The sequence below is a fragment of the Plasmodium falciparum genome (assembly GCF_000002765.6).
Source record: "Plasmodium falciparum 3D7 genome assembly, chromosome: 14".
NCBI classification, from domain to species: Eukaryota; Apicomplexa; class Aconoidasida; order Haemosporida; family Plasmodiidae; genus Plasmodium; species Plasmodium falciparum.
Window position 1 is genome coordinate 2082538 of NC_037283.1, and position 24748 is coordinate 2107285.

At 18.7% G+C, this 24748-nt stretch overlaps 5 protein-coding genes across 5 annotated transcripts; 3 read left to right on the forward strand and 2 right to left on the reverse strand.

Annotated features, from left to right (window-relative positions):
* Window positions 1–693: 693 nt before the first annotated feature.
* Window positions 694–2128, forward strand: PF3D7_1450900 (acetyl-CoA acetyltransferase, putative; the record flags this gene model as incomplete). The annotated part of the gene is made up of 3 exons (XM_001348622.1): window positions 694–796; window positions 917–1048; window positions 1167–2128. The coding sequence occupies 3 exons, from the start codon at window positions 694–696 to the stop codon at window positions 2126–2128; spliced, it is 1197 nt and encodes a 398-aa protein (XP_001348658.1).
* Window positions 2129–2567: 439 nt separating this feature from the next.
* On the reverse strand, window positions 2568–4982 carry PF3D7_1451000 (conserved Plasmodium protein, unknown function; the record flags this gene model as incomplete). Its single annotated transcript, XM_001348623.1, has 1 exon — window positions 2568–4982. The coding sequence occupies one exon, from the start codon at window positions 4980–4982 to the stop codon at window positions 2568–2570; it is 2415 nt and encodes an 804-aa protein (XP_001348659.1).
* Window positions 4983–8364: 3382 nt separating this feature from the next.
* Window positions 8365–10863, forward strand: PF3D7_1451100 (elongation factor 2; the record flags this gene model as incomplete). Its single annotated transcript, XM_001348624.1, has 1 exon — window positions 8365–10863. The coding sequence occupies one exon, from the start codon at window positions 8365–8367 to the stop codon at window positions 10861–10863; it is 2499 nt and encodes an 832-aa protein (XP_001348660.1).
* Window positions 10864–11802: 939 nt separating this feature from the next.
* On the reverse strand, window positions 11803–17199 carry PF3D7_1451200 (conserved Plasmodium protein, unknown function; the record flags this gene model as incomplete). The annotated part of the gene is made up of 2 exons (XM_001348625.1): window positions 11803–16190; window positions 17073–17199. 2 exons carry the CDS (start codon window positions 17197–17199, stop codon window positions 11803–11805), a joined length of 4515 nt encoding a protein of 1504 aa, XP_001348661.1.
* Window positions 17200–22409: 5210 nt separating this feature from the next.
* PF3D7_1451300 (E3 SUMO-protein ligase NSE2, putative) lies at window positions 22410–24510 on the forward strand (the record flags this gene model as incomplete). The annotated part of the gene is made up of 11 exons (XM_001348626.2): window positions 22410–22442; window positions 22620–22655; window positions 22840–22975; window positions 23183–23248; window positions 23365–23405; window positions 23524–23645; window positions 23817–23879; window positions 23985–24019; window positions 24112–24175; window positions 24297–24361; window positions 24482–24510. The coding sequence occupies 11 exons, from the start codon at window positions 22410–22412 to the stop codon at window positions 24508–24510; spliced, it is 690 nt and encodes a 229-aa protein (XP_001348662.2).
* Window positions 24511–24748: the final 238 nt, after the last annotated feature.

A 24748-nucleotide genomic window follows, 5' to 3' on the forward strand; every position in this document is an offset into this window, starting at 1 on the left:
TTTTCATTTATGCATCTATTTTTTTTTTTTTTTTTTTTTTTTGCTTCTTATGTTTCCCTTTTTTTTTATAATCTTTTGTTCTGCTTTAAACTGTTCAACACATAAATGATAAAAAAAATAGAAAAAAATATTTTTTAAATTTATTTAAAACATTATATGATTTATTACATAAATAATATTCGGAAAAAAGTAAAAATCATATTAAGAGGCATATATTTTATAATATATATTTTAAATATTTCCATTATAAATATATATATATATATATTTATTTATTTATATTCCAATATGTACATATTTTCGTATAACCTTTCTATAGCTACAAATGTTTATATAATATCATAAGAAAGGTAGATTAATTTTTACTTTATTTCCTTTTACATCATATTTTTTATCAATATTTTATAAATTTATTTATTATTTTATTTTTTTTTTTTTTTTTGTTAAATCATCTAAATATTGAAAGATTTAATATATAATAAAATATAATTAAATGAAATAAATATGTATCTACATATTAATTCTTTGTATTATATTAATTCATATCAATATATTTATATATGGTGTGTATTGAATTTTTTATATATATTATAATAATTATCTAGTACATACATACACACAACAATGTTATGAGATAATGTAATACTATAGGAATTTATTTTATTTCTTTATATTTTCTGCAATAATATAAGGATGTTAATAAATAACCTGAGAAAGGTTTTTATTGTTGGTTTTGCTAGAACCCCCATTGGCGCATTAGGTGGATGTATTTCACATATACCAGTTCACAAATTAGGTTCTTTTGAAAAATGAAATAATAAAAAAATGGTCTTGTATAAAGCATAATATATATATGTGTTTATAGTTAATATATATATATATATATATATATGATTTTTTTTTTTTTTTATCTTAGCTTGTGCTACCATTTTAAAAGCTCTTGAGAGAAGTCAAATAGAGAAAGAACACATTGATTGCTTAATTTTTGGTCAATCATTTTCTAGTGGTTGTGGTCCGGTACCATTGCAGAAAATTGCCATATCAACCGGTACATAGAAAATGTAACTATATAATATATATATGTATATATATATATATATATATATTTTTTTTTTTTTTTTTTTTTTTTTTTTTTTTTTTTTTGTATATATTACGTCATTATGTAGGTATGCATATAAATACCAAAACTTATCTTGTGAATAATCTATGCTGTAGTGGTTTAGATTCTATAACGATTGGATATGATCTAATTAGGGGGGGTAAAGATACATGTGTTGTAGGTTCTATGGAATGCATGTCTCAAAGTCCATATTTTTTAAAAAACTTGAGAACAGAGAAATATAGTTTAGGTAATAATATATTAAGAGATAGTATTATACATGATGGTTATGATTTCATGGTGAACAATAAAGAGTTGAAGACAAATAATAGCATGGAATTGTTTTGTAAAAAATATAACATACCAAGAGTTGATTTAGATGAATATGTTATAAATTCGTTTAAAAGAACTGCTAATGCATATAGTGAAAATTTAATTCAGCAAGAGTTATTTCCTTTAGTAATACAAAAAAATAAAAATAAAATGCAAGTAGACAAATCGGTAATTGATTCTGATGAAATATATAAAAATTATAATATAGATAAAATTTGTAATTTAAATAGTGAATCAATAATAACGAATTATAATATAGCACCGTTTGCTGATGGAGCATGTGCTCTTGTATTAATGAGTGAACAGAAATTAAAAGAATTAGATATAAACCCAATAGCAGAAATTATTACATATGATAATGCTTCAGTATATCCAGATGAATTTCCTTTTAGTATTCCTTATAGTATAGAGAAATGTTTAAAGAAAATAAATAAATCCTTTATTGATTATTATGAAATTAATGAATTATCAGCTCTTAGTGTTATTTTTGCTATGAAAAAATTAAATATAGATCTATCCAATATAAACATAAATGGAGGAGCATTATCTTTAGGTCATCCTACTGCTGTATCTGGTTCAAGAATTGTCATGTCATTAATAACAGTTTTAAAAAATTATGATATGAAGTTAGGGTGTGCTTCTATAAATAATTACCTAGGTTCATCAACATCTATTATTGTGGAAAATGCATATTGATAAAAATAAAACAATTAACGTACAAGCATATATATATATATATATATATATATATATATACATATATATTTTTTATTTATATATTTGTTTATTTATTTATGTTTATTGTGTAATAATAAAATGTTATTAAATTTATATGGAACCATGGAAAAAAATGAAGGTTATATTGTAAGAATATTAAAATGACAAAAAAAAAGGAAAAAAAAAATTCAAATAAAAAAAATATAAAAAATAAAAAAAAATGGGTGAAAAAATAAGGATATAATAAAATAATTATATAAATCATAATATCAAAACACAAAAAAAATGTACACATATATATATATATATATATATATATATATATTTATTTACAATGAAGCATTGAAGGGGCAATTATTTTAACAAATGGTATATGTAAAAATTTTGAAGAATATCTAAGTATCTTCATTTTTCATTCTCATATTTCATTCAACGAATCTATGCGCATTATATTCATTGTATTAACATCTTCCACAGAATTACTAGAATTTTCATCTGTGTCGTTCATAAGTTGTTTTTTTTTAAACAAGAATTTTTTTTTTTTTTTTTTAATTTTTTCTATAATAGTATATCTTTTTTTATTTATTTTATTTTTATAAATATAATTTGTTTTATCATCATCATTATCTTTTTTATTCATATAATTATCTAAACAATTTGTTTTATCAAACCTTTTGTCAATAGAACTTTTTTTTTTTTTTTTTTTCATTTGATTATTATTATCTGAAGCATGATTATTTTTTTCATTTTCTAAATAACTACTGTAACATTTATCATCAATTTGTTCTTCTATTTGTACTTTCTTTATATTATCTTTTAAATCATTTTTGTCCTTTTCTATGTTTTCAAAATAAATTGCTTTGTGTACACGTTTGTATATTTCTTCGTCTTCTTCTTTAGTTTCATCTTCTTCTCCTACTTCATACGTACTTCCTTCCACATGAAATGAATTTGTAATTTTTCTTTCTTTATCCTTTAAATTCTCATCTATGGTTTTCATATGGTTCATTTTTTTCTGTACATCATAATGAACACCAGTTGTTTGTTTAACACATGTGTCCTTTTGTATCACACCATTTTCTTTATCATGAGAAAATGATTCTACTATCATGGTATTTTGTTTGACATCTATTGGGTAATTTATATCATATTTTGGTAAGCTTATATTTTTATTTTCTCTTGGATTTTCATTATGCATACATAAAATATTTTCATCATCTTCTCTTTTTTTTTGTAGTGTTTCATTGTCTAAATTTATATTTTTCTTAAATGATTTACTACTAGATATATTATCACTTTCTTTTTCTATTAAATATTTTCCTTGTATTATGTTTGTGTCCTCCTTTGAGGGTTTAATTTCTTCAGACTGTTCATGTTCTGGTATCTCTTTTAGATTTATTTTTTCTTGTACTCCTTTTATTAAATTTTTTTTTTTTTTTTTTTTTGAAGTGCTAAATTCTTTTTTATATTTCAAATTTTGTTTATTCCATAAATATAAATCTTCTGGAAATGTGTCCACATCATTTTCCTTATGAAAGTATACATATTGGATATGGTCGATAAATAAATTAATTCCTTTATTATCATATTCATACATAAGAAAATTATTATGTTGTGATGGTACATTCATGTCATTATTTTCTCCTTCTATAACCTTTGTATTATTTTCATGTGTATAAGAAAAACATTCATTGTTTAAATTATTATTTGATACATTATAAATATTATTTTTGGATGAATTCAAATATGTAGTTGTTTGTTGTTGTTGATGATTCATAAAATTTTCAACATTTGTTTTTTCTTCATTTGGTTTTGTTACTATTGTTTGAGCATTAGAAAGTTCTTGTTTTATTATTTGATTTGTATTTTTTCTATCATATTTACTTTGATATTTTTTTTCAAAAAGGGATAGAAGTATTTCGTAAATTCCTTTATTATTATGTACACTAATATTGTAGACTTCTATTGGCATATTCTTATAATTATTAATATTCTCATTTATTATTTGTTTTAATAGATTAATAAGTATATTATTATTTTCTACATCATTTATTGTTAAAGACTTTTTGTTCTTTTGCTTTATATCATTAATAAGATCATTCATTTTTTTTTTGTCTTGGAAATTTAAATGATCATCACTAAATTTATTATTATCATTATATTTATGTATAGATTGTTCTTTTAAAAATTGTTCAAAGGAAATGTTATTTATCAAAAAATAATTACACAATTTTTGATATAGAGCATTTAGATAAAAATTTAAAAAGATATTATCATTTGATATAGCATATTGCCAAAAGGTATCATTTTTATAAATATCTATAGATTTTATATAATTTGATATACAAGGAGCTGAAAAAAAAGAAGTTCCATCATCAGATTTATTAGCTAGTATAATAATAGGTTTAAAAAATTGTTCATTATCCATTCTTTTCTTTTCTTCATTATTCATAAATAAACATGATAAATAAATAATCGTTTTAAAAATATGACTCTCATATTTTGAATCAATTACATAAAATATTACATCACTATCGTGATAATAACAATCATAAATTTCTATAGTATTATCTTCTGTACCTTCTAAATCATATATTTTGAGACAATTTTTATGAAATTTTATTTTTGTTGTATTAAAACCTAAGGCACAATTTGAAGTACTTTCATTTTTTGATAACGATGTATTTAATATTTCATATTTACTTTTATTATTATAGCTACTAATTAAATTAAATAACGAACTTTTTCCTGAACCTCCTTCACCTATAATTAATATTTTTAAATCATCCTCATTCTGTATGTTAGAAAAAACAGACCTAATTAAAGAAAACATCTTCCTTTCATCAATTTAAATAAACAATAAAACGTACTAAATATAAATATAAATATATACATATATATAAATATATTTATATATCTAAGTATCTTTAATTATATATTTTTTCTATGTGTATAACCTATTCATATAATAAATGTCACCACAAAAAAAAAAAAAAAAAAAAAAAAAAAAAAAAAAAAAAATTTTACACTGAATAATTACATATAAATATCTATATAATTTATTCATTTCGTAGTATATAATATAAAATTATAAAAAAATAATAAATATCTCAACATTTTTTTAGGAGAAATAAGAAACTGTATATAAGAATAAAGGAAAAAAGGAAAAAAAAAAAAAAAAAAAAAAAATTATATATATAAAAAATATATATATATATATATATATATATTTAATATTTTTATTTTAATACATTATAATATATAATAATATTAGGAATATTTTGAATATTTAAATATATATATATATATATATATATATATATATATATATATATAAAGCATAATATGAAGTATTATATATTATTCCACATACACAAATATATATATTATATATATATATTATAATTATCCAAAAAATTATGTATGTTCAAAAAAATAAGGAAAAAAGAAAAGAATTACAAAAATGTTATCTATTTATAAAATCAACATTATTACAATAATATTTCTATATTTAATTTATTGTTCTATTAATACATAAATAATGTGCACATGGAAATATATCTTGTATAATTTTCCCTTTTGTGTTTTATCAATTATTTATTTTTAAGAATACGTTACATTTATCTTAAAATGAAGGAAAAGAAAGAAACACAAAGTAAAGAATACAAAAAAAAAAAAAAAAAAAAGAAAAGAATAAAGTATATGATCTTCATTATAAATTATTAAAGAACAAAATTTTTAAATATATAAGTTATTTAAAAGTTTTATAAGATATAATAAATTTTATATTCCATCATAACATTTGAACATTGTTAAAATGATATTTATACATCGTTCTTTTACAAATTCATTTTTTTTTTTTTTCTTTTTTATTATTTCGATGTCTATATAACATATTTTTTTACAATGCTTATATTAATATTAATAAATACAATTTATTAATAAATAAAATAATCATAAAATAATACACAATAAAACATAATTATTTAATCGTCCAAAAATAACTGTTTGTAAAATTTATCAATAATATGATTTTGGGAAAAAAAAAAAAAATAATAATAAAAAAAAATCAAAATAACGAAATAACGAAAAATTCATAAACCAATTTTTTAGAGCTTATTATACATATCTATATGTATACATCATTATGTGTAATCCATTATACTTTCATATTTTTTTAACAATATTTAAATTATTTAAAAATGTATTTCATATTTTTGTTATAACCTATAAAATTATACATTGATTATATTGGAAAAAAAAAAAATTATCCTCTACAAAGATAATTCATATAAGATATATTTATGTTAATATTTTAATATAAAAAGGTAAATATTTAAGGATATAAAACTATTTTATTATGGATTTTTTTTATTTTTTAATATATATAAATTTTAACTTTTTATATAAAAAAATTGTATTATATATATATATATATATATATATATATATATAATATATATATATTTCTATACATTCTTTAAAGTATATATGCAAAAATATTTAATAATTATTATTAAAAAATATTTAATTATTATAATATTATAATAACATCATATTGTTAAATAATAATGTTAATATATATAATAATAAATATTATATAATATATATTATATATATATATATATATATTAATTTATTTTATATATATATATATATATATATATATATATTTTTTTTTATTAAATAATCCATATATTATACATATATATACCCCTTTGAGCGTAGATAGAATATATATATATATACTTTACATATAAATCGTGAATAATATATATTATTTTATATCCCCTCCTTTTATTATAGTGCTCTTATATTCAAATTCTCTACAATAATGTTTATGAGAAACAAAATTTATAATTTAAATATTTTTTATTTGCACTGAAAAATTAATTAAGCAAAATATGTTCGTTACAATACATTATTGTATACTAAGAATTTTATATACATATATGAACTTCCCCTCTTTTCTTTTTTTTTTTTTTTTTTTATAAAAATATAATTTATTGTGTATATAAACATATATATAATATTATATATATATTTTTTAATACATATAAGTTATAATATATAAATAATAAATATATATTTTATATATGTAATAAATAATATATACTTACATATTCTATGGATACTCTTATTGTTTTTTATGTGTATAATAAAAAAGTAATAGAATAAAAAAAAAAATAATTTTCATATATATATATATATATTTAAAAAAAATTGTAATATATTTATTCTTATATATATAATATATAAATCTTTTTACCTATATATAAAATATACATTTTTATGGATCTTACTATATATATATATATATATAATAAAATATATATTTTTAACATAATTTTTTTTTATTATATGTAATAATATCATTAAGAGTTTATAAAATATATATTAATGTATATAATAATATATGATGTATATCATTTTATATTATGTAAATATTATATATATATATAAAATAAGTATGTTATATTTTTTATTAATAAGCACAGTTTTTTGTAACATATAATTTTTGTTATATTTTTTATTACATTAAAAAAAAAAAAAAAAATACATTTAAGTAAATTATATATGTTTTATTTATATGTAAATATTTATTTTTATTTATGTTTTATTTAATTATTTTTTTTTTTTTTTATCTTTTATACAATTTAAAATTATAAAAAACCAAGAAGGATATATTTTATAAATAATATATACTAATTTTTATAATAAAAATGATAATTATAAGAAAAAAAAAACTGTTGAATAAGTTATATAATAAAAATATTAAACATCATTAAAATTATATTTTGTGAAAATTAAATATTCTGTATAATTTTTTTTTTTAAAAACAAATTTTTAAATTTATATATGAATAATAGAAAAAATAAATATAAATTATAATATATTATATATTTATATGTTTATAAAATTAATAAGAAAATAATAAAAAGGATTTGTAAATACTTTTTATATTAATATATATATTTAATATATATAAAAAAAAAAAGAATACATATATATATATAATATATATATTATATTAATATATATTTATTTTTAAAAAAATTATTTTATACTTATATAAATATTATTTAAAAAAAAAAAAAATATATATATATATATATTTATATTTATATATATTTATTTATTTATTTAATAAAGAAAAATTCATAACACATATTTAATTTATTTTATAAGAAAAAAAAAAAAAAACTGATAGCAAAATGGTGAACTTTACGGTAGATCAAGTTCGTGAGATCATGAACAAAACCAAACAAATTAGGAACATGTCTGTTATAGCACATGTCGATCATGGGAAATCAACATTAACAGACTCTCTAGTTTCTAAGGCTGGTATTATATCTAGTAAGAATGCTGGAGATGCTCGTTTTACTGATACTAGGCAGGATGAACAAGAAAGATGTATTACTATTAAATCCACTGGTATATCTATGTATTTTGAACATGATTTAGAAGATGGAGAAGGAAAGAAGCCCTTTTTAATTAACCTTATTGATTCCCCAGGGCATGTAGATTTCTCATCAGAAGTTACTGCAGCATTAAGAGTTACAGATGGTGCTTTAGTTGTTGTTGATACTATTGAAGGTGTATGTGTACAAACAGAAACTGTCTTATATCAAGCCTTAGGAGAAAGGATTAAGCCTGTGTTACACGTTAATAAAGTTGACAGAGCTTTATTGGAATTACAAATGGAAGTTGAAGATATTTATCAAACCTTTGCAAGAACTATTGAAAGTGTTAATGTCATTATCTCTACATATACTGACAAATTAATGGGTGATATTCAAGTATATCCAGAAAAAGGTACTGTATCTTTTGGTTCTGGTTTACAAGGATGGGCATTTACCTTAGAAACCTTTTCAAGAATCTATTCCAAAAAATTTGGTATCGAAAAAAAGAAAATGATGCAACGTTTATGGGGTAACAGTTTTTATGACGCCAAAACCAAAAAATGGTCTAAGAATCAACAAGAAGGTTATAAAAGAGGTTTCTGTCAATTTATTATGGAACCAATTTTAAACTTGTGTCAATCTATCATGAATGATGATAAAGAAAAATATACCAAAATGTTAACAAATATTGGTGTAGAATTAAAAGGAGATGACAAATTATTGACAGGAAAACAACTTTTAAAAAAAGCTATGCAATTGTGGTTACCAGCAGGTGATACATTATTAGAAATGATTGTTACACACTTACCTTCTCCAGCTGATGCACAAAAATACCGTGTTGAAAACTTATATGAAGGTCCAATGGATGATGAAGCAGCTAATGCCATTCGTAATTGTGATCCTAATGGTCCATTAATGATGTATATATCAAAAATGGTTCCTACATCTGATAAGGGTAGATTTTATGCTTTTGGTCGTGTCTTTTCTGGTACTGTTGCTACAGGACAAAAAGTTAGAATTCAAGGACCACACTATGTTCCAGGTGAAAAAACAGATTTGTATGAAAAGAATATTCAAAGAACTGTTTTAATGATGGGTAGATATACTGAACAAGTACAAGATGTTCCATGTGGTAACACATGTTGTTTAGTTGGTGTAGATCAATATATAGTAAAATCAGGTACTATTACTACATTTAAAGAAGCTCACAATATTGCTGATATGAAATACAGTGTGTCACCTGTTGTGCGTGTTGCTGTCAAACCAAAAGATAGCAAACAATTACCAAAATTAGTTGACGGTCTTAAGAAATTAGCAAAATCAGATCCTTTAGTCTTATGTACTACCGATGAAAGTGGAGAACACATTATATCTGGTTGTGGTGAATTACATATTGAAATATGTTTGAAAGATTTAAAAGACGAATATGCACAAATTGATTTCATTGTATCTGATCCAGTCGTCTCATACAGAGAAACAGTAACAGAAGAATCTACCATAACTTGTTTAGGAAAATCACCAAACAAACACAACCGTTTATTCATGAAAGCTTATCCATTAGCTGAAGGTTTACCAGAAGCTATAGATAAAAATAAAGTATCAGATAAAGATGATCCAAAAACAAGAGCAAACTACTTACACAGCAACTTTCAATGGGATAAGAACTTAGCTCTTAAAATTTGGGCTTTCGGTCCAGAAACTATTGGTCCTAACTTGTTAACAGATAACACAAGTGGTATTCAATACATGAACGAAATTAAAGTACATTGTGTTGCTGCTTTCCAATGGGCATCCAAAGAAGGTGTTTTATGTGAAGAAAACATGAGAGGTATAGAATTCAGAATGTTAGATGTTCATATGCACGCTGATGCTATCCACAGAGGTGCTGGACAAATTATGCCTGCATGTAAAAAATGTATTTATGCATGTGAATTAACAGCTTTCCCAAGATTAGTTGAACCAATCTATCTTGTCGATATCAGTTGTCCACAAGATGTTGTTAGTGGTGTGTATGGTGTTTTGAACAAAAGAAGAGGTATTGTTATATCAGAAGAACAGAAATTAGGTACTCCATTATTAAAAATACAATCTCACTTACCTGTCTCTGAATCATTTGGTTTCACCTCAGCTTTACGTGCTGCTACATCTGGTCAAGCTTTCCCACAATGTGTCTTTGATCACTGGTCTGTATTATATGACGATCCATTTGATTCAAACAAAAACTCATACAAAATTATTATGAACATCAGAGAAAGAAAAGGTATTAAAGTTGAAATGCCACAATTAGATCAATATTTAGATAAACTTTAAAAAATATTCTGCATTTTTTTTCCACTACTACAACAAATATGTAAATGAGTTTCATAATATATATTTAAAATTACTTATGTGTAAATTAAGATAATATATATATTTATTTTATATTAAAAAAGCACCACATATTAAAGAAGAAATAAAAAAGAAAAAAGAAAAGAAAAAATAAATAAATATATATATGTACATACAAATACACGGTAATATTATATATATATATTTAAAGCATATTTAAAAAGTATTTATATTATTTTTATATACAAAACATGTATATACTTTTAATATTATTTTATTATTCCTTTATTGTAATTAGATTTTTGACAATTTTTTATCATTTAATGTATAATCTTTTATTTTTTCACTCCATATATATATATATATATATATATATATGTTAATGAACTAACAATAATCATATATATATTATAGCTCATATTTTTAACTGAATAGTAGAAATTTTTAATTTAAAATTTTTTTTGCATAATTACTATTACAATTATTATAATATAAAAATTAACAAATAATAAAAATGTAATAATCTCTTATGATTTCAGCTTATTCTGAAACTATAAACATTTAACAAAAAAAAGAAATATCTAAAAATAAAATTTATCAATAATATATATATATATATATTTATTTATTTATTTATTCCCGTTTTAACCAAAATATATTATTTATTTATTATCCTATTGTTTTAATTTTTATTTCGGTTTTATATATAAATGAAAAAAAAGGAAAAAAAAAAAAAAAAAAAAATTAATATAAAAAAATTCATAAACAATAAATAAAATTAAAAATATATTCTTAATGTTATTGTATATAACACGCAAATATTATATATATATATATATATGGAAAAAACTGTATAAGAAAAAATTTAAATATTAAATATATATATATATATATATTTATTTATTTATTCATTTTCTTAAATCAATTTTCATTTTCATTATATCCAAATGTGTTTTTTAATAAGGTCAATGAACAGTCCGGAATTCTATAATTTCTTTCTAGAACTGATATTTGATTATTTATCATTTTAGAGCATTCATCAAAAAATATTTTTTTAATTCTAGATATCATTCTTAAGCAGTTTAAAATTTCTTTTTGTGTTTTATCCATATTTAAATTAGAATAATCTTCATCCTTAAGATTAAATGTATCTTTTAGTAAATTGCTAATAGTTTGTTCACGTTCATATCTGGTCATATTCTCAATAGCAGCATTACAATCTATATTTAAATTGTAGCAATCTGTATAATTTTTTTTAAATTCTTTTGTTTTCCAAAAATCTTCTTGGGTACTATGAAATTCTTGGTGTTCTGTTGGATATCTTAAGGAATGAGCACATTCTATTCTTACCAAGGAATCATTATTATTAATATGTGTTGATCTTCTATTTCTTTCTGATTCCGTAGTATTATTATTCATATTGACAACATCATTGTCATTTAAAACACTATCTCCATGCGTTATGTTTTCATTATCTTCCTCTTCTTTGTCAGTTGTACCTGCATGTTCATCGTCTATTACTCCATCTCCTTTTTCTAAATTATAATTTTCGTTATTGTTTTTAGTATTATCCAATATTATATCTTGTAATGTACAATTAGGTTGATTAACAAAATCTTTTTCCTTATGATTTAACTCATGTACTTCTAATATATCTTTTCTTGTCTCATTATTTGTAAAATATGTATTATTCCCATTTTTTGTATCAATTTTTTCTTCCTTCACCTTACAGCATTCCATCATATCACTTGATATATTATCCTTATTTTCATCATTGTTGTGATTTTCATTTTTTTCTTTCATATTATCATTTTTTAACACATTGTCTAAATTCATATTAGCATTTTCTTTATTGATTTTAAATTCTTCATCTTCTTTATTATTAAATTTTAATTTACTTAAATTATTAGGTTCATTTTTATCTGCATTTTCCTCTTTTTCATTATGAACTTCATTAATACATTCAAAAGTCAAATTAAGTTTATCCTTATTGTTCTCATATTCCTTGTTCTCGCTAATATCTTTTTTGTTCAAGTTGTTGTTATTTTCATTTTTTCTTTTTGTACATACAAAATTGTAATTGGACGATTCATCTGATGATGAACAACTACTTTCTTCACGATTATTATTATCATGATTTCTTTCATTTTCTATTCTATTTGGACTTATTTCATTTAACTTTCTGAAATAATCTGAATATTTGTCCAACATAATTCCTTCCATATTTTTTGTATCATTATTATTTAATGAAAACACAATATTTTCATTATTTCCTTCACCTTTTCTTCGTCTTCTTCTCCTTCTTCTTCTTTTCCCATTATCTTCTTCAACTTTTTTTCCTTGTATTCCTTCATTTGTATATTCATCATCCTTTACTATTTTAGTTCTATATAAATTGGTAGATACATAATCTTTATATAATGTTCTTTCCGATATATTTTCATATCGTCTACCAAAGGCATTACTACCATCTGTTTCCACTTCACTTTTTAAAGTTTTTTTAATTAAATGATTAAGTTCATCACATACAAAATTAATTCTATTCTGCATACTTAATTTATGTGTCGCGTCAACATTTTGTACATCATCTCTTAAAGTTCCATGATTCTTTTCCTTCTCCAATTCCATAATTCTCCTAGATATATCATCATTTTCATTATCCTTATCATTTCCATCTACACATTGATCATTCGTTTTATTAATATTTGTTGCACCAGTATTTTCCGTATGATTAATTCGATGACGGATGGTTCTACTACTACTACTATCTCCAACATAATTGTTGTTGTTATTATTATTATTATGACTTGTATCATTATTCACATATATATCACATTCCTGTTTCATATCATTTGCTAAGGTGTCCTTTCCTCCTGTTCTTCGACTTTCATTGATATTTATATCCTCCAAATCTTTAAATTCATTATTAGAATTATTTGAAGGAATATTACATTCATTCCTAGATATTTCAAAAATTTCTCCGCCTTCTTCTTCAGCATTATGATATTGCCCACTTCGATAACTAGACTCATTGGTTATATCACGTGCTGATATATTCCAGTTTACACTTTCGTGTTTATTATTATTAACAAATTTATCATTGGAATTAGAATTACTATTATATATATTCTCAATTGATTTATTTTTTAAATAATCATAATAAAACTTGTATTCCAATTGGTTCAACTTGGTCAAAATTTCATTATTATTATTCAAGATATCCACTATATGACTCATAGCGTAAAAAGATTCGTTGGCATGGTGAGTTTCAAAAAATTCAGGAGGGAATTCGTCTCGAATACTACGTGACAATTTTATTTGTATATCTCCTAAAAATTTCAACATGGCATCGTAATTAATATCTTCAAATCTACTTACTTTACGTAAAAATTTTAAAAACTCATGATTAAAATTAAATACAGTATTTAAACTATTAACATTATCCATAAATTCTTCTTTAACCATAAAATCTTCATTTGGAAAAAGTCTTCTATCCACGTTTTCTAAAAATGCTTCTTTTCCTAGATGTTTACGTCTAAAATTATTTCTAACTCTTTCTGATCGTTCAAAGGAGTTCATATGTCTTCTCTTATGTCTTCTTCTATCTTCATTATCATTATCAGATGATTCAGTATCATAAAAATTTCGTGATCTTCTAAAAGGCAATAAATGATTAACAATATTACTTCTTCGACTTTTTCTTTCGCTTAACTTATGTACAAGATTTAAGTCATGTTCATCCATATTATCATATAATTCTTTTCCCCTTGTATCATGTTTTCGAATTCTTCTAGGTTCATTATTTCTAGGTATAATTCTTTTTTCGACTACAACACTATTTCTTTTCTCTTTTGAAAGTGGTTCTATTAGAAAATCAAAATTATTTGGATCTTTCTTTTTCCTCCCCCTTCTTTTACGTTCACTTGTAAAAGTTACTGCTAAAGCATTTTCTTGTATTAATTCAGTTGTAGTTATATTAGCTTGAGCACCTTCAATATATAAATTGGTACTTCTTCTATCATTACCACTAATATTGATGGCATTATTATTTTCTATATTTTCTAACAACAGAATTTCATTACTACCCTTTATGTCTTTATCAACTGATTTTTTCTTACTTCTTATCCTCCTTCTTCTTATCACTTTGGATGTTACATTCATAACATTTGCACAATTTAATTGTGATGATTCTTGTTCATCCATAAGAACGTCTCCTTCCTGCACGACCTTATTAATAATATCATTATTACTCATTAACGTATTCTCAGTATTTATATTACTTTGTGAAAAGCTATTCATAGGACTACCAGTAGAATTTTCTAAATCATTATTCACATATGGATTTAAAGATTTTTCTGACATCACAATCAAAGCGTCATTTTCTGAAAGGTTGGTTTCATTGTATGATATTTTTTTATTTTCTAACTCGTTATTTGATTCTGTGATAACTTTTGTTTCTTTATTATATTCATTTTTGATAAAATCAGAATTTTTTACATTTTCATCTTGTATACCACTTACAATCATTTCATTATTTTCAAAAGACACCTCATTTTTTAGCTCAAGATTTTCATTTGTGATTTCCTTTTTAACACAATCAATTTGTTCTACAATTTCTCCATTCAAAGGATAAATTATATCATTTTTATTCTTTTTCACAGATTTTTTTCTTAATTTCCTTGTGTTAGTTTCATCAGGGTTCTTTTCAACTAATTTTTTAATTTTTCTTTTATTCACATTACTATTTACATCTTGATGATTTTCAGTTGTAATGGGACTGGGTAATGAATTACCTTGAACAAAATTATTTTCACTGTTTAATGTTTCACTGTCTTTATTATCAATATTATACGTAACTTCTATGTTATTATTATTATTATTATTATTATTATTATCATTTAATTCATTTAATTCATTTTTTTTATCATCATTTTCTGAAATTATCTCTTTTTCATCAATATCTTTTATATGTTCATCATTTGATAAACTAGAAAGCGTGGTGAGAATACCACTTTTTTTATCAGACGCATTTTTCATATTATTAACTATAATATTATCTTTTGTATTATTATGCTCTTTATCTAATTTATCAAAATTTATATCTGGTATAATTTTTTCTGTCTCTTTAAACTCTGATGATATATTATCAGTAGTTTCAGATACATAATTCTTATTTATATTAACTATAATATTTTCTTTTTCTTCTAATCCAATATTTTTCTCATTGCATGCAATAGTATTCAATTCATTACTTTTATCAAGAACTAATACATTTTCTTCTTCTTTCACATTACTTATGTTCTGTTCTACTAAAATGTATATACATAAAAAAAAAAAAAGGAAAAATATTTATATTTTTATAAAAACATAAATTATGTAATGATAAATAAATAAATAATCTTCATTTTGATAATGGGCTATATATACATTATAATATGTATTTATTCACATTATATTATATATATATATATATTTTATGTATTAAAATAAATAACCTCTTGCAACCAACAAAAAAAAAAAATTACTTATAAATAAATTCAATATATATATATATATATATATATATATATATAACCACATATATTATATAAAATCAAATAATATATAGAATATTATTTAATATATATATAAATATAAATTAATAACAAAATAATAAATAAATATATTGGTTGCATTTACAAATTTTATATTATTTATAAAATATTATATAAGATATAAAAAAAAAAAAAAAAAATTATATATTTATAAAATTATTAATAAATAGACTAAGTCAAAAAAATATATACTTATATAATATATAAAAAAAAAAATAATTTTATTTAAAAAAAGAAATAAAAAATAAAATAAAAATATTATATAATAGATAAAAAAAAAAATAATTTTATTTAAAAAAAGAAATAAAAAATAAAATAAAAATATTATATAATAGATAAATATAAATATAATATAATATATAAATTAAAATGAATTTATTAAAAAATTCATTAATTATTCTATTATATATAAAAATATTATACTTCTAAAATGTCAAAATATATAATATATATAATAATAATACATATTTATGATACATACAAAAAAAATCAACATAATATATATATATATATATATATATATATATATATATATATAATATATATATATGTATATAATATATTATATATTTATTATATATTTTTTTATAATATTACCTTCTGTAAGACTCAAATTCAAATCATCTGTTCTCTCTGTAATATGCTTTTTGTTCTTTTCATGATCATTATATTTGCATGTTGAATTTTTTCCTTTTCTAATTTGCGACCTTTTTTTGGACTTCATATTTTATTAATATATAAATTATACTTTATTAATATATTATAATATATCTATTTTAAATAAATAAAATAAATACGTTCAAATTAAATATTATATAATATTCTATGTATACTGCTTTTTTATATAAAATATTATATAATATATATATATATATATATATATATATATATATATATTATATATATGTAAATATAAGAAATATACCAAAAAATATATATAAATATTTTTTTAAGTATAATTTCGGCAATATTAATATATTATTATTTATATTATATTATGTAATTATATGTAAATATAATAACATATGTATTTTCTTCTTATGTATATAAAATATTAAAATAAAAAGAAAATAACAAAAATATTGTCAGAAAAAAAAAAAAAAAAAAAAAAGTAATATATTATTTATTTATTTATTATATATTATACTTAAAATATATATTATAACATTAAAAAAAAAAAAAAATAAATAAAACACATAAGTATACTTATGGTTATTTTATTTATTTTTTTTTTATTTTTTACATATAAATTGAATAAATATAATGAATGTTCAAAGAATATATTATTTTAAAGACGTATTGATTTATAAATATATATATATATATATATATTATTAAAATAAAAAAGAACAAATAATTTGCTCTTTTAATAAAATATAAAGATATATATCATAAATAAACCGTCCAAAAAAAAAATTACAATATATGTATATATTTATATATATATATATATTGATTACTACAACTGTATATCATAAATATGTGTTCTTATTTTTTTTTTTTTTTTAAATACTGTAATATTTTGGTATAAAAAATATATATATATTTATTTTTATACAAAAAATTAAATAATACAACAAAAAAAAATTATTAAAATTATATACTATAAGATATACAGAAAAATGTATGTATAGTTATTAAAAAAAAAAAAAAAAAAAATTTAGTCCACAATTTATATAAAATATTATGTATGTTATATTGTTTATTTTCTTAGTGTTATTTTAAAAGAAAAATATATATATATATATATATATATATATGCTTACACTATTTAATATATATATGTGTACATATAAATTATATATATTGAATGCATAAATATTGTTATATATATATAATATAAATGATTATTTATTTTATTTTTTTTACAACATATTAATAAAGACACATTATTTACATATAACAATTTTTATTGATATTCTTGTGTATGTATATTATGGTTTATGGAATATTACAATTTATTTGAATATCCATAAGAATATATATATATATATATATATATTTAAATAGCTATTATATATAACTTATTCATAGATATATATCTATATATGTGAAGAAAAAAAAAAAAAAAAAATTATATATTTAAAATATATATATATAAATATATATACTTATAAAGTATAATATATACAAACACAAATATAGAAATAATAATCAAATATATATGAATGAACAAAAATTTTAATTTTCATTAAATGAAATATAATATTTTTGTAATTCAAAAAAACATATAACATAAAAAAAATAAAAAGTTATACAATATTAAATTTATTAAATCGTAAAAAATATGATTATTTAACCATAAAAAAAAAATAAAAATAAAAATAAAAAATAATATGTATTTTTATTGTGTATACAATATAACTATATGTTTATAAATATATATATTATACTTCTTCATTTTTGTGTTATATATATATGTTAAAATAATATTATGTACATATATATAAAAATATATTACGGTATAATGGTAATTAAAATGAACAAAGAAATTTTAGGTTTTATATTTAATATATTAAAGTTTATTATTATTTATAATATATATATATATATATATATATATATATGTATATATTTTATGTATTGTATTTATAATATTAAAATGTATTTACGTAAAATATAAACAGACATAAATAATTCGAAAAAAAAAAAAAAAATTATATATATATATATATATATATATATATCACATCAGATGAACAATATATCTCATAATTATTCACAACCTGTGATTATGATGAACTTCAAATATGATATATAAAAATTATACACATATGTAAGATCTTATAAATATAAAATTTTTAAATGAAAAATCGTGATATTTATTTTATTTTTGTTTTTGAATAATATATGTCATATAAACACTTGAAAAAATTCACAACAGAATGAATTTCATAAAATAAAAATTTCAAGTATAAATTTTTTTTATTTTTACGTTAAAAAAAATAATGTAATTTTTTTGTAAATTATGTATATTTTGATAAAAATAATAATAAATAATAAAATAATTTAACGTAAGTATAAATATCTTAAAATAATATATATATAGTGAAAAATAAATCAGTATATATTTATGTATATATATATATATATATAAATATTAAGAATATAACATATATACATAATTCTTTTTTAAAGAAATTACATATGTTAAATTATCAAGAATAGTAAAATTTATTTAAAAAAAAAAAAAAAATAAATATAAATCGAGAATTCGAATTATCGAACATACTAAAGGTTAATAAAAATAATAATAATAATAATAATATATAAAAATACGTTTCCATATATTATTTATATATATAATTACATAATTCAAAAAAAAAAAAAAAAAATTATATATATTATATATTAAGGGTGTTAATTCCCTTTTTTTCACAATATTACTTTATGAATATATATTATTTTCTTGTATATGTAAATAATATCCTTGTATAATATATTTAATAATAGCATGCATGTCCTTATATAAATTTATATTATATATATATATGATATTTTTATATATATGTAAAAATTAAAAAGTACCTAAAACTTATATATTATATATAATGTTTATTTATTTTTAAAATTCAATCATCTTATATAGTACACATAAAAGTATTATATATATATGTACATAATATACATATATAATATATATAAATATATATATCTATATATATTTTTATAAATTTATATAAAGGAAAATATTTCAAATTTATATAAATCAAATGTACATATTCCAAATATATATATATATAATATAACAATTTAAATATGTTTTTAATATATTTTTTTCCTTTTTTTTTTTTTTTTTTCTCTAAATAATGCTTATTCTTTAACACAAAAAAAAAAAAAAATATAAATATATATATTTATTATAATTAAGGAATTTTTATTCCTTACTGTTATAAATTTAAATATAAAATAATATATTTTCCTATTAATAATAAAATGTAAAATAACATAATAAATATATTATTTTCATATAAATATATTTCCAAAATGTTTTTTGTATATTATCATAATATGCTTATATGTAAATATTTCCTTAATATTTCTTTTTATAATTTTATAAATTTTTTTTTTTTTTAAAGTATAATTATTTTTTTTTATAAAAAAAAAAAAATAAATAAATTTGAATTATTTTGATATGTTTAAAAAACAAGTAGTAACATACTATTTTTAATTATACTTATTTTGTACGCAATATTTAAAATAAGTACACTATTAAAAGACAATTAGAAAAATGTATTATATATATATATTTGTATATATATATATATATTTTTTTTTTTTATTTAAAATCTATGTTACTTGTATAAAATATATATTAGTTTCTAAAAAACTATTATATTATTACTGCACCATTGAAATTAAAAAAAATATTATATATATATATATAATACATATAATATGTATATATATATATTTAATATGTGTTATTGTCATTTAAAAGAGTTTATAACAAGTTTTTTTGTACTTTCCATTATTGCTATTTCGTATATTATGATTTATGGAAAGATATTTTATTAAAATATTTAGAAAAAAAAAAAAATATTAAACAGAACATGAAAACATATTCAGAAGATACAATAAACAAAATATGTAATTATTAAAAAAAAAAAAAAAAAAAAAAAAAGGTTAAAAATAAGAAAAAAAAGGAACTTGCAAAAGTACATCTTTTTATATATTATATTCTTATATACATGTGTATTATATATATTTAAATGTATGATAAAATATGCGTAAATTATTTTGAAATATTGAATGTATTAAGTAATAATAAGATGAAATAAAAATTTTGATTTCTAAAAATCTTAAAAAAAAAATGTAATTGATTAAGGTATTTTTTATTTATTTTTTTTTTTTTTATCCTTTTCTACCTTATAATTGTATACATTGAATTGAAGAATGATAAATGTATATATATATATATATATATATATATATAATATAATTATTTATATGCATTTTTATTCTTCATTAAAATAATAAATATATTTATATATGTTTAATAATACTTTAACACATTGTTATAAACTATATGATAAAATATTATTTATTTACACACCAATCTTCTTTTCTTTTCTCTTTTTTTTTTTTTTTTTTTAAATATTAATATATTGAATTATTGATTAATTAAGTCGTATACTTATTTATGAAGTTTTATTCTTATTTTATTATTCTTATTCCTTTTCTTATGTTATTATTGTAATATATAATTTGTAATTTCAAAAATTTAATTAAATTGTGAAACATTATAATATGATATCCTTTTAATATATTAAAACGTTAATTTTACACTTCTTTATGAAGTTATTATATTTCCACTTGAAATACGTTGAAATATATATTTGTATATATATTTATATTTTGCATTTATCAAATATATGTGTATACATAAGCACCTACTTTCCCTTATATATTAATTTACTATATATTTTTTAATATTATGCAAATCATATATGTTTTTTTTTTTTTTTTAATGTATTATAAAAATAAATTATTCTTATTACTACTTATAAAAATACAACTGAAAAAATAGAAAAAAAAAAAAAAAATGAAATAAATAAAAATTTTGAAAGGTATATTATATAATTACTTAAATATAAAATGAAATGTTATTTAAAAGATTCAAAAAAATAAAATTTTCTTAAATATTATAAAGTATTTTTTTTTTTTTTTTTTTTTTTTTTTTTTTTGTTATAATTAAATCATAAAAAGAAAAAGCATATAATAAAACAAATATTCATAATAATAAGTTTAAAAGAAAAACATCCTTTTTTGGATAAATTAATTATCATCATTAAAATAAATATTTTATTTTACAACACATATGAAAAATAAATAATTTTGAAATATTATATTCTTTTTGTTTCGTCTGATAAATATATATTAAATGTAATACGAACAAAGAAATAAATACTATTTAAATAACTATATTTTATAATGAGCAGAAGAAAAAAGGAAATATCTGATGAAGTATGTTCCAAATATATATATTTATATATATATATATATTATTTATATGTTCATATATATATATATATATATATATATATATATAAACTAATAAAATATATTACATATAAGCAATCTGCCATTAATTAAATAAAATAATATATATTCTTTCTTCTTAATTAAAATTAATTTCTTTAGACAGAAAAACATGCTGAGGATGAAACAGTAGATGAGGTCAAAAATATTAAAATGAAAGGAAAAAGAAAAATGAAAAAAAAAAAAAAATATATATAATAAGTTATACATAACTTTATATACTTAATAATATACCACTATGAAAAATATAATAAATATATGTATTTATATGCTTGAGTACATTTATACTTATTTCCTCAAAATATTTTCTCCTTATATATAGATACCTTATTTTAAAGAAATATGGAATAAACTTGATCAATATGAAGAAGAATATCTTCCGTCAAATGAAATTCAGAAATATCATTGTAACTTGCAAAAAAGTTTGTTTAATATTTTATTCTCCATAAAATATTTTAGTAAGAACAAAATAATAAATATTTCATATAGCACACCAAAAAAAAAAAAAAAAAAAAAAAAAAAAAAACCTAACATATTATTTATCCATTTCAATATATATATTTTTATATTATTTAGGATCAGGTAAACACATACTCAAAGAAAAACACATCTTAATTTTTTTTTTTAAATATTGTACATTTTTTATATTTTAAATATTTTCCTAGATGAAATAAATATTGATTCCCAATATTTAAAACTAGTAAACAAATTTGTCAAATTGAAATTACAAGGTATAATTATGAATAACTTCCTTGAATTCATATAATTAGATTTTTCAAAAGAACACAAAAAAAATTTATAAATAGTTACACCCTTATAAATGAATATATATATTTTTGCCTTTTAGGAAATCAGAGCGACGAAAAAGATATATCCAGATTAGCAAGGGTATAAATAATATATACACATAAAATGTTTTTTCAGATATATATATGTATATATATATATGTATATGTGCATATATTAATACTTTTATTACTATATATATATTTTTCCTTTTATATAGTTCTATTTAAAAAATGAAAAAGAAAATGATGAAGATGAATTATTACTTGATGAAGAACTTGGCGTTTTTCCAACAAAATGCCCAATATCTCAAATGCCTTTTGAAAACCCCGTTACACAAAGGTAAAAGGAGTATATACATACATACATATATATGTATATATATATATCGAGATATCATATATTTATTACGTATTCTAATATTAGATCTAATTTTATATATATATGATAAATAAAATAAAAAGTAGAAATTACATAATAAAATTTATATTTATCTATAAATACATTATACAGATTTAGCAAAAATAGAAAAGCTTGTGTACACACATTTGAAAAGGCATTCATACTTCGATTAATGTAACGTTTTGAAAAAATAAACAAATAAATAAATGAATAAATAAATAAATATATATATATGTAATTATTTAATTTTTTTTTTTTTATATATATTTAACTAATCAGGCATAATAAGGATACAATAGAATGTCCGATAGCAGGTTATATTATTTTTTATATTACTTTTTATTGCAATTCTATAAAAAAAAATATATGATATAAATACAATATATATCTTATTTATTCTTTATAGCTTGTAAAAAAAAGGTCTACAAAAGCTCGCTTCATCCTGATTATGAATTTCTTCACCATTCAAGGTTAAAAATATTTACAACTTCAGTCAAATTTAATATAGGATATATAAATATATTATATAGAAATTTGAACCTTTATTATCTTAATCTATCATATATTTTTTATTTTGCACATTATAATTAGGTACAAAAAATTTAGAGACCATATCACAGATGCCTTGGAATATTTTAACAATATACGCAATGAAGGTTAGAAAAGAAAACAAATAATAAATAAATAATTAATTATATATATATATATAAATATATCTATATATAACATTCGAAAATATGGACAATCTATATTTTGTTCCTTTTTATTATTTTTAGAAAAGGAAATTTTAGATTTTGCTGAATAAGGAAAGATTAATAATATGTAAGGGACAATTCTTTCTTTTTTTTTTTTGGAAAAATATATTTCAAAATATTCTTTATTATAAATATTACGAAAATATTCATATTATTAAGTCAGTCAATATTTTATTGCTAGATTATATATTATAATATATCATATTCTTTGTTATTATAAATTCCTTTTTTTTTTCATATTTGTATTTTATTTTATTTATTTTTTTTTTTTTGTTTCTATATTGTATG